Source organism: Garra rufa, chromosome 1, assembly GCF_049309525.1.
Source record: "Garra rufa chromosome 1, GarRuf1.0, whole genome shotgun sequence".
In the NCBI taxonomy this organism is placed as follows: domain Eukaryota; kingdom Metazoa; phylum Chordata; class Actinopteri; order Cypriniformes; family Cyprinidae; genus Garra; species Garra rufa.
In genome coordinates this window covers 112,524-127,821 of record NC_133361.1, presented here as the reverse complement: position 1 = coordinate 127,821, position 15,298 = coordinate 112,524, and the positions used below count along the sequence as shown (strand labels likewise).

The 15,298-nt window shown below is 37.4% G+C and overlaps 1 protein-coding gene across 1 annotated transcript; it reads left to right on the top strand.

The window, feature by feature from the left end:
* Positions 1-11,581: 11,581 nt before the first annotated feature.
* On the top strand, positions 11,582-14,634 carry LOC141343119 (glutamine amidotransferase-like class 1 domain-containing protein 3, mitochondrial). Its single transcript, XM_073847725.1, has 4 exons — positions 11,582-11,692; positions 12,900-13,071; positions 13,155-13,353; positions 14,439-14,634. The coding sequence occupies exons 1-4, from the start codon at positions 11,585-11,587 to the stop codon at positions 14,632-14,634; spliced, it is 675 nt and encodes a 224-aa protein (XP_073703826.1). The 5' UTR covers positions 11,582-11,584.
* The last annotated feature ends 664 nt before the right edge of the window (positions 14,635-15,298 follow it).

Genomic DNA, 15,298 nt, shown 5'->3' with positions numbered 1-15,298 from the left:
CACATGGAGTTCGCTGGAAAACGTGGAGTGGATTTCAGCCTTCTCCGGCCAGTACATAGATGTGTTGATTCATATAACTTTAAAGTTGAATTGTTCAATACACAATCTCTAACAAATAAATCTGGTTTTATACTTGACCATATTCAGGACAAAGGATTGGACATAATGTGCCTCACAGAAACCTGGCTTCAACCAGATGTTTTCTCTGTTTTAAATGAGACTTGCCCATCTGGCTATTCCTACCTTCAAAAAGCCCGTAAAACTGGCCGTGGTGGTGGCTTGGCTGTTATCTACCGCAGCCATTTGGATTTGTCTCTCCTAGCCCTCCCTGAACTGTCTTCTTTTGAATGTCTGGCATTTAATTGTAAATCTCCACTCGCAGTCACAGTATTGCTAATTTACCGGCCTCCCAGAACAAACTCAGGCTTTATCTCTGAACTATATGATCTTATTTTAACTTTATGTGCAGCTTCTTCGAATATAATAATCCTTGGTGATTTTAATATTCATGTGAACAACATTTCCTGTCCTTTTGCTACAGAATTTCTGCAGTTATTGGACTGCTTAAACCTGAAGCAACATGTTGATGTCCCTACACACTGTAAGGGAAATACGCTTGATTTGGTCATTACTGACTTTGCTTCTTTAAGTACTCCCTCTGTTTATGATTTGGCTGTATCTGCTCATAAAGTCATCTCTCTTGAGCTGTTCTGCCAGTCCCCTTATGCTAAACCTAAACGTGAAATAAGCTTTAGAAACTTAAAGAATATAAACACAGATGCCTTGACTGTAAGCCTACAAAACATCCAATCTGAAAATGTGCTATCAGCTACTGAATCTGTGGAGTTTTATAATAAGACATTGACAGACATCTTGGATCTACATGCACCTATCAAAACCAGAACAGTTACATTCTCCCGCTCAGCTCCCTGGTTCACAAGAGACCTGCGGAAAATGAAAGCAGCTGGACGTGCCCTTGAGCGTAGGTATACAATGACTGGACTTACTGTTCACAAATTGGCATATCGGGACCATCAAAAAGCCAATCTGAGGTCCATCAAAGAGGCACAGACACAGTTCTACTCAAATATTATTCAAAATACTCCTGGGAACTCTAAACAGCTGTTTTCCACTATAAATCCTCTGCTTAAGCCTCAAAGTGCACCATTCATAGGAGCCACAGAAGAACAATGCAATGACTTCATGGCTTTCTTTAGAACCAAAATTGCTCAAATTCGCTCCTCCCTCCCCAGGCCTTCCACCTCAGCTGTTCCTCCTGCTGACCTGCAGGTTGGTATTTCTGGACTGTTCTGCACCTTTCCTGAAGTTACTCTTCCTGAGGTTGAGGATATTATTAAGCGGATGAAATCAACTTCCTGTGCCCTAGACCCTTTCCCTACAGCACTTCTGAAAGCAAATGTTTCTGCTATCAGTCCTATCATTTCGAGGATAGTAAACCAATCACTACAGTCTGGTCATGTTCCAGCTGCTTTAAAAATCGCTATAATCAGGCCACACCTTAAGAAACCTTCCCTTGATCCTAAGACTTTTGCTAACTATCGGCCCATATCTAATGTGCCTTTTCTTTCTAAAGTCTTGGAGAAAGTGGTTGCTAGACATCTCTATGATCATCTTCAACATAACAACATTTTTGAAAAGTTCCAGTCTGGCTTCCGCCCTGGACATAGCACGGAAACAGCATTAGTGAGAGTTACAAATGACCTACTGATGACTGGATCATCATCACTCCTTGTCTTTTTGGACCTCTCTGCTGCATTCGATACTGTTGATCATGGTATACTTTTGAACCGGCTTTATCACTCTATTGGACTTAACAATGATGTCCTGTGTTGGTTTGAGTCATACCTAACAGGAAGGTTAGAATTTGTGGCCATGGGAAGTTCAAGGTCACGCTCGCACGCTGTTGGATGTGGTGTTCCACAAGGATCAGTTCTGGGACCTATTCTGTTTATTATTTACATGTTACCCCTTGGCAAAATCATCAGACGCTTGGGAATGTCTTTTCACCGTTATGCTGATGATATACAGTTATATATGAAAACTGGTACTCATTATCTGCACTTACTGTGTGCATGGAGGAGATACGGGCGTGGATGAATAATAACTTTCTCCACTTGAACAGTTCAAAAACAGAGGCCATTCTCATTGGCTCTCCCCATCAAATTAGAACATCTACCATAAATTGTATTACATTTTCTGGTCGGGATATTCCTTTATCATCAGTGGTCACCAATCTTGGTGTTAGATTCGATCCGCATTTAACCTTTGAGGCTCATATTAAGCATCTTTGCAAAACATCCTTTCATCATCTCAGGAACATAGCTAGACTTCGCCCTACACTCACCCTACGTGATGCTGAGAAACTTGTTCATGCCTTTGTTTCATCTAGACTTGATTACTGTAATGCGCTTCTCATTGGGATTCCTAATAAGAGCATTCAGAAACTTCAACATATACAGAACTGTGCAGCCAGGATCCTAATGAGAGTACGTAAATATGAGCATATTACTCCAATTCTCCAGTCTCTTCACTGGCTTCCCATTTCGGCTCGGATAGAGTACAAAGTTTCCCTTCTTACACATCAGTGCATCCATGGCGAGGCCCCTATGTACCTTAAAGAACTCCTTATTTCTCATACTTCAGTACGCTCTCTCCGTTCCACAAATACTCACCGGCTCCTACTACCTAGGACTAAGATGCGCACAATGGGGGATAGAGCATTTTGTACAGCTGCACCTAGCTTATGGAATGCACTGCCTGATCACTTGAGAGCTCCACAAGCAATTGATGTCTTTAAAAAGGGACTAAAAACACACCTTTTTAAAAAGTTTTTAGGTTAAGTTTTATTGTGTTTTACTGGAGCTGTTTTATTCTTACTTTTATATTGTATCATCTATTATGACTCTTCTGTAGCACTTTGAGATTTTTTCGAAAATGTAAAGTGCTTTATAAATAAAATGTATTATTATTATTATTATTATTAAAACATACCCTAAAAATAAGCAATAGTTTTAGTGCAAACGAGTAATAAGATTGCAATATGACTGATTATTATAACTGCTATAAAATAATTTGTAACTAGTTGAAATGCTTTACATTTTGCAAAAACAATTCTGCTTTTTTTCTGTTGAAAATATGCCCTGAAATTTCTTGAACTTTGTTAATGTGCTCATATTCAAATTTGCCAGGCATTACATAATTTTCATATGTTGTACTTTATTTGAAACCATTTTATTATATGTTTATGCATTTGTCTTGTTTAGGTGTCATATCTTTATATTTTGTGAATAAATATGATGAGTGACATTTGTGTGTAGTATCAGTTATTAGGCCTACATATCTTATAAAATCGACGATGTCAGCAACGGTACAAGTAAGATGAAATGTAAAAAAGTGCTGGTATTAAGATCAATATTCAGATTTAATTTGACATTTTAAGTACCAGTTTGGACGTGGTAAGTACGTTTTTAAAACGTTCGAAGGAGACATACAGACGTGATAAAAACGTTATAAAAACGTTTTTACAACGTTGTGAAAAAACGTATTTATAATGTTTAAAAAACCCGACATTTGTCGTATTAAATACGTCGGAAAAAAACTTTATCACAACCTTTTCACAACGTGAAAAAAAAAACGTTTTTACAACGTTGTTGTGTTTGCTGGGTAGTCACGTTATTGAATGCTGCCAGTTTGGTGCCCTAACCATAATTCCTTTATGATTTTAAACAAAAGGCAGTTTGCCAGTCTTTTATATACCTCCTACTGTCAAAGTCACATTTCGTCAGGTGCTGCGCAAATTGCGCAATCCAACGGACCACTGGGGGCACCGTCTCTAGAGCAATTAAATACTCTTTGCCTGAAAGGTGCCTAATACTATATATTGAAATAATATCGGCATTATAATTATTGACTATGATTATTGATTTTTCATTAGGCTAATTTTGGTGCCCCCTCAGCACTGCCCGTGATGGGAGTGGTGGCGTTGTATATGAATTATTATTTATTATTATTTTGGTCTTTTTCGGTAATTTTGCAAAGCTGGATTGCTTTGCTGTTTATTGATATTTTAAAAACTATAACGCTACATCTATCTGTAACCCAACCAATAATGGATGAGCTGTAGTATGGGCCACAACTACAGTTTGTTTCATTGCAGATATAACATTTATTAGGCACACTATATAAGTGACAAAGAAACCACAAACACAATCAAAAGCACCAAAGAACACAGGGTTTCCCAATTGGATACAATGGTAATCACTCTGTACAAAGTATACACTCCATCACAGCAAAAAAGCAAATATCACTACCAGTGTAAAGAAAAAGAAACTCAATACTCACTACACACAAACTAATACAAATTGCTTCCCTTCACCTAAACAGAGTTAACCGTACATACAACAATGGAAACAACACTGTTCCTTGGTGCAAACAAAGAAAACAAACAACACAAAACAAAGCAAAAAAAGAAAGAAATCAAACAAATAGCCGAAAACCTCACACTGACTTCAAGCCACTTTGTCACAATATAACATGTAAAGTCATCTATTAAAACCCATTGTTAAGCCACCAATGTGTTCAATAAAAGTAAACGGCAACCATGCATCATCTGTAAAAACAAAAGAAATATTTCACAATTTCCCTTTTAAAACATCAAAATAAAAACACTTAATTCCATAAGACAACACACAAATGATCATAAAACTTTACAAATATAAATGTAAAATTTCAGTAATTCAGTTAAATAAAATACCTGTGTTATTGAATAAATCTATTCAATTCTCTGAGGCACCCATCAGTATGTCTCCATTAAGCACACTAAAAACAATAAAAAAAAAAACATAAAACACATTACCACTAAGCACACCAACTAAAATCAAAGTAGTCACAAACCTTACCTCCCCAATTTACTATACATCTCCTCACAAAGCAATGCATACAAACATATCACAGAGACTTCTTATGTTTGGCACATGGTGTTAGCATGTTACCACAAAGAGGAAGGCCAAAGATTTGATTTCCTTTTTATATTACACAGACTCCTGGGATTTGTAGTCCAACTTATTTGTAGTCCTCAAACCTACTATCACTACCTCTACCATATTACAATATACCCCCCTAAATTTAAATCGACGTCCCGTCGATCCCATTTCTACAACCATGGTCGAAAGAACAAGGTAGTTGTATTATTGGAGAGCCTGGTCATCGGGAGAGAGATTTGAACATCTACCTGGACTTCTTTACACATTACTGACTGAGGAAGATGATATGGATTTGTATGCTTTCCTGCTGTGGAACGTGTTGTTCGTCTCACTAACTCCACCGGTCGCTGCAAAGGCTCTTCCTGTTGTTGATGTGATAAGGTTAACTTATTATGAGGATTACTTTCTCTGACAGGAAAATGCATACAAAAATCATCCTCTGCAGGTCCACTAGATTCACCAGAAACCATAACTATTCTCTCGTCCCTAAGCTGAATTGATTTTAAAGTTTTAGTTTTTGTTTTTAAAGCACTTCATGGTCTTGCCCCCACTTACATTTCAGATCTCCTCCATTGCTATTCCCCTGTTAGAACACTTAGATCTTCCTCCCAGTTGTTATTGACTGTCCCAAAATCTCGGTTAAAATCTAAAGGGAACAGGGCTTTTTCGGTTCATGGTCCTATGCTCTGGAATTCTTTGCCCTTATCTATCAGATCATCCCCTACATTATCTTATTTTAAATCGTCTCTTAAAACCTATCTTTTTTCTCAGGCTTTTGTTTAATTTGAACATATTATGTTGTATCTCTATTGTCTTGTGATGTTTGCATTTCTTATTTATTTTTCAATGATTTTATATTCTATTTGTCTTAATGCTTTGTTAGTTGATTTTTGGTTGTGCAGCACCTTGGTCAGCACTCATTGCTTTTAAGGTGCTATATAAATAAACTTGACCTTGACCTTGACCTTAAGCTCCTCCGAATCATCACTCAAAGAAAATAGTCCAGGGCTTTCTATTTGACCACCTGCTGAAACATAGACTGGACGTAACTCACAACGGTGTACTTGTCGCACTTTTCCACCGTCAGCAGGAGCAATAGAATATACAGACCCTTGACCATCAGGACATCGGACAATTCGGTAAACGATTGGACTCCAGGCATCCTGGATTTTCTTTCTGCCTTTGTGATCATGTGCTCTCTGACATACAAGCTGACCTTCCCTTAAGGACATCTGAGACACCTTATCATCATTTATACGGGCACGCTGAGCTGCTGCCTTTTGAAGACGAGTACGGGCATTATTAAAAATTATTTCCAAATTATCTTGATGATCAACCATCCAGTCCACATTCGTTGAACCACAATCATCCAATCCTAACATTAAATCTATTGGTAAGTGTGGGTCCTGTCCAAACATCAGAACATATGGACAATAACCTGTAGACTGGTGGTATTATATGCAAAAACCACCTGTGACAAATAAGATGGCCAATCTCTTTTTTTCTCAACCGGGAGTGTACGCAATAGATCGTGCATTGTTCTATTGAACCGTTCACACTGACCATTCCCCTGTGGCCGATATAGTGTAGTGCGAGTCTTTGCAATGCCATAAATTTCACAGAGTTCTTGAATTAAGCGACTCTCGAAGCACCTGCCCTGGTCAGAATGTAACTGTCATGGGACACCAAACAAATAGAACCACCGTTCCACTAGAACTACAACCCAGCTAACACAATTACGACGTTACTGGACCGGAACATATTCGTCGCAGCGACGTACCAAATAACGTTCCAGCGACGTAACTTTGTGAATCCCATATTCGTCGTAGCGACATTATTTTGTACGTCCCTGGAACGTGGTGAGTACGTCTCCATGACCAAACTGGCACGTCGTGAGGACGTGACTATAAAGAACCACATTGGTCGCAGCGACGTTTCAAATAACGTACCAGCGACGTAACTTTGTGATTCCCATATTCGTCGTAGCGACGTTATCGTGTTACGTTGCTAGGACGTGGCAAGTACGTCCTAACGACCAAACTAGCACCTTCCCAGTATTTTTAATATTTGCTTCTCACCTTTAGTCCTGTCCGAGAATGTGCTACTACCACCTTGAAATCAGTATATAATGACAAACTCAAACATTTTCTGCTGTAAAAAAACACTCAATCCTTATGTTTTCAAATTGTTGTAGTTTTTTAGTAAATATATTCACTGCATACATGCAAACCAATACAAAATCATTAAATTCCGACAGAAAATTAGCAAAAACACAGTACATTCATTTATTAAATCACCATTTATTCAGTGTTACTTTCTACATATACTAAACCATTGCATTTTAAAAACTTGACACCTATTATTTAACCATGTAAAGTGCTGCCAAGTCATTAGCACATGTAATTGAACACATCACATAAAGTACATAGTAATCAAAGAATTAGACAACCACAGATTAAAATGTTTTACTTTTACTGAAAAAGATTAAATATTTAATTAATGATGGGTATAGTATAGTAAAATGATCTGTACTCTTATTAACACAACTTCCCTAATTTGGTACAAAAATACTGATACAAAGATAATAACAATTCAGTAGTGATTTCTGTATTACTTTAAGTTAATTTGTTTTCTGAGTGTCCTGTATATGAAACATCTGCTACAAATATCTGGTGGTGATGTGCTTTAATTCTGCTTCACTATCAGAAGCAAAACCTAAACAATTACCAAAGGACCATAGTTCTTCTCAGAAGATAACAGAAATAAAGAAAATAGCAACATTAATAAACAGTAACAACATGTTAATATAACAATGTAGAGATCACATCTCCCCTGTATTAGGCCCACCCAAAAAACATACAGAAAATGAGCCTGTTCACTTTTCAGAAAAATCTGAGATCTCTGTCCCCAGCTATGGAGAAGACTCTTTGCTGAGAATTTAGGTTCTGGACAGTTGTGAGAGAAAAAGAAGAATGTCATTCTTACCACAGCAGCAGAAGGTACTCTTTTCTGAGGAAAGGATAGGAGGGTGACACTTCACTCTTGATATACTCTTGGAGAGCTGATGAGGAGTTTTGCTAAAGAATAAGGTTCCTGCTCAGCACTTATTCAGCAAAGAGTACCTCTAATGCAGTGCCACATTCTCCAGACTCTTTGCAAACTTGAAACTTTTGTTTATTGTTTTTATTATAACACATGGCAAATGTATGAGAAAATTATGTCAAAGGTGTTTTTCTTCCTCTTCACTATCCTGAGGCTGTACTGTCAATATCCTTCTCTGGCAGCTGATATCCAACCCTGTGGATTACCTGTCTCTCCTCCTAAGCATTTGGTTGTGTGGGTCCAGGAAGGCTGCTTGTATGTCTGGATACCGCTGCACAATTCCTTCAACCATGAGAAAATGCAGTTCCAGCATGTCTTCACATCCAGGACAACAGATATAAATATTTAAGCCACTGAAATCAATTTAAATCTATAGTTGTGCCTGAGTGACACTGAAACAATGAGGTTTAGTTTATTTACTGAGGATTTGCTGGTTCCTTTTAAACACAGTCTTCGTGATGGATGATCTCTTGATCCTGGATACTTGCTGCCTTACACTTAGAGATGGTTTGGATGATATGTGGTTGTGTCTAAAATACAAATAGCAGCACCATTATTCCTGTTGCTTTATATATGTATATATATATATATATATATAAATATATATATTAGTACTGAACAAGTCAGGAACCAAATCAGTAAGTTACCTGTACTTGATACCCATCCCTAATTATAATCAATGTTGTCTTGTTGCTGCTGCCCAGACTCTCTCTCCACCTGTTATTAAAAAAAGTATGTCAGTTTTGAATAAAACATTGATAAAACAATGAACAATGAATAAAACATTCAAACTACTACTTAAAAAATAGGCTCAATACATTTAGTGCAATAATATGAAAAATTATCCAGAGACCGGCTGACCACGTCGCTATAACGTTCCCCATGCGACCAACAAGCGACGTCTTTTGAGGACGTGCCCACGACGTTTCTGGGACCTTAGCCAAAATCCTAAAACTACTACATGGTAACAATGAACATTATTTCTAATTAGCAACTCACTGAATGACTCTACTGGTTCACTGGCAGTAAGGAAATAAAATAGTGAACCATTTGTTGGATACATATTTGTTAAAACTAAAGTATAGGATCTGTTTGTCAATGAAAAGTCACTAGCATAAAATTGATGCAAGTTATGTATGTAAAAATGTTGTATGTAAAAACCAATAACATGTAACGAGCAAATTACACCATTTACAGGCCTGTTTACCGACCGGAAAGCAGGACATTATTAATCCCACATACACTGAATGTGATTTCGGCAGCCTCGGTCTAATTAAAGGGATGGTTCGGAGTAGAATTGACTTCATTGCTATGCTCTCCGAAGCCCATCTAAATACCCCATCCGAAGTTATTTTTACCTTAGTCGAACATTTATGGAGATATTATAGTTTTTCGAATTGCTTGTACAAGAGTGAATGGTACATGTGATTTATCTCGTAAATTGCACCTCTAAACGTGCAAGTAATCTTACCAAACTTGTACAGTAGTGTAAATAGGTTAAGTACTCACAAAACGCTGCATCAGAACATTTGTAAGTCCACCATGAGTGTTTTAAAAACACGTTTTACCCGAGAACTACTAGTCTCAGAAACTACAAGTCGACGTCACTTCCCTGGTTTGAAAAAAGCACGTAAAAGTCCTCCTACTACATCTGTGTGCATGTCAACTTGTAGGAGGACTTTTACGTGCTTTTTTCAAACCAGGGAAGTGACATCGACGTGTCGCCATTTGTAGTTTTTGAGACTAGTAGGGATCGGCTTAAACGTGGAGGTGACGTTTTATGGAGGTGACATAAAACAAGATGTAAAACAAATGGAAGTTTTTTAAATAAAGATTTCCGTGCTGGTTTGCATGGGTCTTACTAAACGTTTAAAGGACGTCAGTGGACGTCTATTAACAACCTCTTAAGAAACTACTTTGGGCACTTAAATTAATTACTGTAGTATGCCAATGTGAATGTGAATGTAAGCACAATTGCTTTTGCATATTTCATAAAGATTTTATAGAGGTTGACGATGGACTATAAATGCACGTGTAAAAGACGTCACCTGCTGGACGTCCTTTCACAACCGCGGGATTATTTTGAACTACACTCAGCTAAAAGTCAAAGTAACAACTTTACATGCAACCACATATAATTGTAGACATGTACAAATGCATCTGAATGCATTTTTAAGAAATATTTTGTGTTAAATTTTTTTGCATATTTTGTCGTCCTACCGCGACTATTTTTGGCCAGGGACAGGACTTCGCCGTCGGACCAATGTTTGCTGGGTATTCTTTACCAGTTGTTTACTCAGTACGAATCGTTCAGACTGTTCAACCGATTCACTAAAAGATTCTACTCGAGTGAACGATTCATTTATAAAATGTACCTCACTGGGATGCACTTTTTTCCAGGGGTTTCATTACAGCGTAATCGATACTGCGTCACCAGGCAGGCGTGGCCTATTTGAGAATTTGCATAGGTCACCGATCATGCGCAGTTTGGGAAAAGCAATTTGCTTCAGGTACCTCCACGATCTCAGGGGTTTCGTGCATTTCATATTCATATACAGTATCATGAAATACCTGTCCACGTTCGCAGGGGTTTCGTGCACTTTATATTTATATTCATATACAATATCTTTAAATACCTGGCCACGATCGCAGGGGTTTCGTGCCCTTAATATATTTATATTCATATACAGTATTTTGAAATACCTGGCCACAATCGCCGGGGTTTCGTGCCCTTCATATTTATATTCATATACAGTATCATGAAACACCTGTCCAAGATCGCAGGGGTTTCGTGCCCTTAATATATTTATATTCATATACAGTATTTTGAAATACCTGGCCACAATCGCAGGGGTTTCGTGCCCTTCATATTTATATTCATATACAGTATCATGAAACACCTGTCCAAGATCGCAGGGGTTTCGTGCCCTTCATATTTATATTCAGTATTTTGAAATACCTGGCCACAATACCGTTGTAAACCATAATTTATTTTCGTAAATAGACGCTACACGTTTTACATATAACGGCTGTTTATTTGTTTTCGAAAATCGTTTAAATGTAAGATTTTAAAACATTAAAATAACCTGTATTGTGTTGTCCTTCATTATCCACCAGTGCTGATCCTAGGTTTTGAAATGCCCGCGCAAAAAAACTGACTTACTGCGCATGATCGGTGACCTCTCTTAATATTTTTTTTTTTTTTTTTTTAGAAAGGGGCTATTTCCCAACGCCCCCAGGGACGCCCATTTTACGTCGTGGTAATGAAACCCCTGGAATTTAGTGAGTCCCGTACATCACTCTCTTCCGCAGTGGCGCCACTCATTTACGGAACGCAAACGTTCGTATAGCCTTTCAAGTTCACTGCGATCTTCCTTGAGTTTGTGATTTCGTTTCGCTTAGCGTCTAGAGTTCCAACGTTCCTCCTACGGGACGTTTTGCAGAGTTAAATTTGACAGAATATGCTAAGGACATCTAGAATGGGAAAGCGTGTAGCTGTAGTGTTGGCAGGCTGCGGTGTCTTTGATGGGAGTGAAATCCACGAGGCGTCTGCGGTTCTGGTTCATTTGAGCCGTCAGCAAGCTACTGTAAGTTTACCTATGAACCTCCTATTATCAGCTCTAATGAATAACTAATCTCCACTGCATAAAATGTAATAGCAGAGGTTATAACAGAGCATAGTATAATACCAATGCAACAAATAGTGGATCCATCTAGGGCACGTGTCTTGTCAAGTTGATTCTGTTTATATCACTCATTTAAACATGGACATCGCACAACCATATGAATGTATTGCAATAGTGTTGTAACACATTGCACTAGTGATGATGACCGCTTTCGATTCGCTGCTTCGTGAAGCTTCTCGGTGCATAAGATGGCGTTGGTGAGCTTCGGCGACGAGTGTGTGTGCTTCTTACTTTCGGTCTTGCATACGAAACTTGTCTAGATATAATTTGTGTTTTCTCAATTAAATAGCGGATAGTGGTATATCAAAGACAAGAGAAAACATTATTATTGCTTAATTCTGTGTGAAAATTCATCAAGATAAACCGCGGTGATATGTTGATGCAAAGTTATGTAAAATTTTAAACTTGGTTGTAAAAATGATAGAACAAACTGATGTATGTGCACAATTGAGAAATGGGTATTTATGAAGATCATTCGCAGCCCATGTCTCACAAGGTACCTTTTTCATGTTGAAAAAGTTATATTTATTTATATATATTCGAGATATTAGTAATTTGTACATTTGCATAATTGTTAAGGGGAAATACCTTGTGTATCTGTGTGTACACACATTGAGTTCAACTTTAATTTCGTGAACAGTGCGTTTCATTCATTCCCCGGACCCAAACGTAAATGCCCTGGCTCATTTAACATTTATAGTAGCATGTAATGATCGAAGATCATCTTTGCATTTTTTTTAAGTGATATTACAAATTCTTTAAACCTATATAGAAGGTATGTATGACATTTAGCACAACCGAAAGTATCTATGCACACACCCACTCGACCGGAAACAGTGGTTCAGAGTGCGCGTCAAACTCCAGAAAGTCACGTGATTTCAGTAAATGCTTCGAAACAGTGAATCATTTTGCAAAGCAATTGGTTCAGTTGATTCAAAGCTTCAAAGATGTTCGTTTCTCTTATCTCATCTTCACTCCTAGAAAGAAGCATTGTATCTAAACTATTAAATATTGTATTTGTAACTTTTGTTTAGCTGGTTTTTACCTTTTCAGCCTACCTTGGAAAGTAACACGTGATTAACATGGTTCTTTTCTAACCTTCCCACAGGTGAAGATATTTGCACCCAACACTGATCAGATGCATGTTGTAGATCACTTGAAAGGCTCTCCAACAGAGGAAAAGAGAAATGTGCTTGTGGAGAGTGCCAGACTTGCCCGGGGTGAAATCCAAGACCTCTCGGAGCTCAACGTAAAGGATCTGGATGCCATCATCTTCCCTGGTTAAAACACTGCTTCTGGAAGAATGTCCATGTACTGTTAAGCTCAGCATTTTGCTTAGTATTATTTTAACATTATTTTGCAGGTGGCTTTGGAGCAGCCAAGAACCTGTGTAGCTGGGCTGTCCAGGGTAAAGACTGCTCGGTCAATGAGCAGGTAAAAACATCGCTGGAGGCCTTTCATGCTGAAAAGAAGCCCATTGGCTTGTGCTGCATCTCACCTGTGCTGGCTGCTAAGGTTTTCCCTGGCTGTGAAGTGACTGTTGGCCATGACAAGGATGACAGGTAGATTATGTGACTTTTAGCAAAAAAAAAAAAAAAAAAAAGTAAGATATGTCTAGATAGTTGTAGGGTTACCACTTTTAATACCCAAAAATAAGGGACGCATTCGGGGGTTTGCAGTAAAAAGGTTTCATATGATTTTTTCATATAATATGGGCCGTCCTGAATAAGAACTGATCATTGTTTTTTTTTCTACTTATTAGACTCTAAGTCTAATAATGTCCCATTTCTCAGAAAAGAACCGTCAAGTACACCAATAAATAAAACGGATATTAAAGCAGAAATGCAAATAAATAAGTAAGTAAAAATTCACGCGCATTTTGTAGTATTATCTCGTGGGCGTCTGAATGAAAAGCGCTCTGCAAGCGCGTTCTCTCTGTGAAGTTTCTGAAACTACCGTAATCACTGTAATATGCGCGCATACTTAAAATCATTCGCGGCTGGCTTGACCGTGTTTTTCTGAACCGCGGCTGGCTTTACCCCAGTGAGTATTTGCATGACGCTGCTTTAAAAAAAAATATTAAAAATACGGGACAAAACCCGTCCCTTATTGATTCAAAACGGGACGCGCAATTTCATTCTCAAATACGGGACGATTCCGTATTTTAAGGGACAGGTGGCAACCCTTGTTGTGTTCATTTTGGTTTCAAATATTTTAGTAAGTCAAGTTAAATTGAATGAATATAAAATAACTTTCATTTAAAGAAAATATTAAATAAGTTGATGTTTATTTTATTTCAAGTTTTTTTTTTATTGTTTTTATTTAACTATAACCCTGTTTCCAATATATATATATATATATATATATATATATATATATATATATATATATATATATATTTAAATAGTGTTCTCGTTTTTACAAAAAATATGTAGTAGCACAGCTGTTTTCAAAATGCATAATAATTATGAACTATTACGTAAACTATTGTTCTAATGAAATTATTATAGGCTATAGATATTTGATCAAATACATGCATCTTTGGTGAGCATACAAGACTTTTTTTTTTTCAGAAACATTAAGACAATCTGATCAACTTCAAACATTTGGATGATAGTGTCATAACGTCTGAATCTTTGGCTTTCAGGTATCCAGATGTTCCAGATACTGCAAAAGCTATTTCTCAGCTTGGCTGCAAGCACATCTGTAAGCATGTGAATGAGGCTCATGTCGATGAGAAAAATAAGATTGTCACCACCTCTGCTTTCATGTGTAAAGCACCACTACATGAAATATTTGATGGGATTGGAGAGATGGTACAGGAGGTGCTGAAACTTGCCTGAATTCCTACAAAATTATGAATTGGCCTTGTCTTTCTCATGTTTGTGTATAACAATTCCAGCATCTGAATAAACAAGTAACACATTTGTCTCACTAAGAATGTTTAGACTTTGCTACAGATGGAATAATGAGTCTATCCTTATTTAAATATGAATTGACTGGAGAAATCCTTTGCGATGACATCTGAACATCTATAGTAATGCCTATTTAGTCTGAAGGTCAGTCAGGAGCACACGTTACATTTACCTTAATTTGTTCCCATTTTCTAGAAATGCACCATAAATGTCCTGTAAACTACCATTTAAAAGTTTTTATTTAGAAGCACTTTTATTCAGCAAGGGTGCATTACATTTATCTGGATCAACAAATCAGCATACAGTGGTGTGAACATGTTTTTACCCCCTTCGTGTAAATGTTCTGCCTATTTGTCACTCTTGAATGATTGAGGTCATCAAACTCATTTTAATTATACACAAATAAATATGATGTGATATGAATGCGTTTGATATATGTGCGATTTTATGGGCTAAACTTACCGAAAGCAGTTTCGTAAATAAATAGCCTCCATCCATTTAAATTATTATTAAATCGTCAATTTATTCGTAATGTTATCTAGGAAAACCCAACACCATGTTTTAGGCTTTGATACCATATGAAAGCCGAGTT

Bases quoted from the DNA above. Each gene is read 5' to 3' on its own strand.
- LOC141343119 (XM_073847725.1), top strand. From the start codon at position 11,585: ATGGGAAAGCGTGTAGCTGTAGTGTTGGCAGGCTGCGGTGTCTTTGAT. The intron at 11,693-12,899 runs GTAAGTTTACCT...ACCTTCCCACAG, and splicing joins TGAGCCGTCAGCAAGCTACT to GTGAAGATATTTGCACCCAA. The intron at 13,354-14,438 runs GTAGATTATGTG...TTTGGCTTTCAG, and splicing joins GGCCATGACAAGGATGACAG to GTATCCAGATGTTCCAGATA.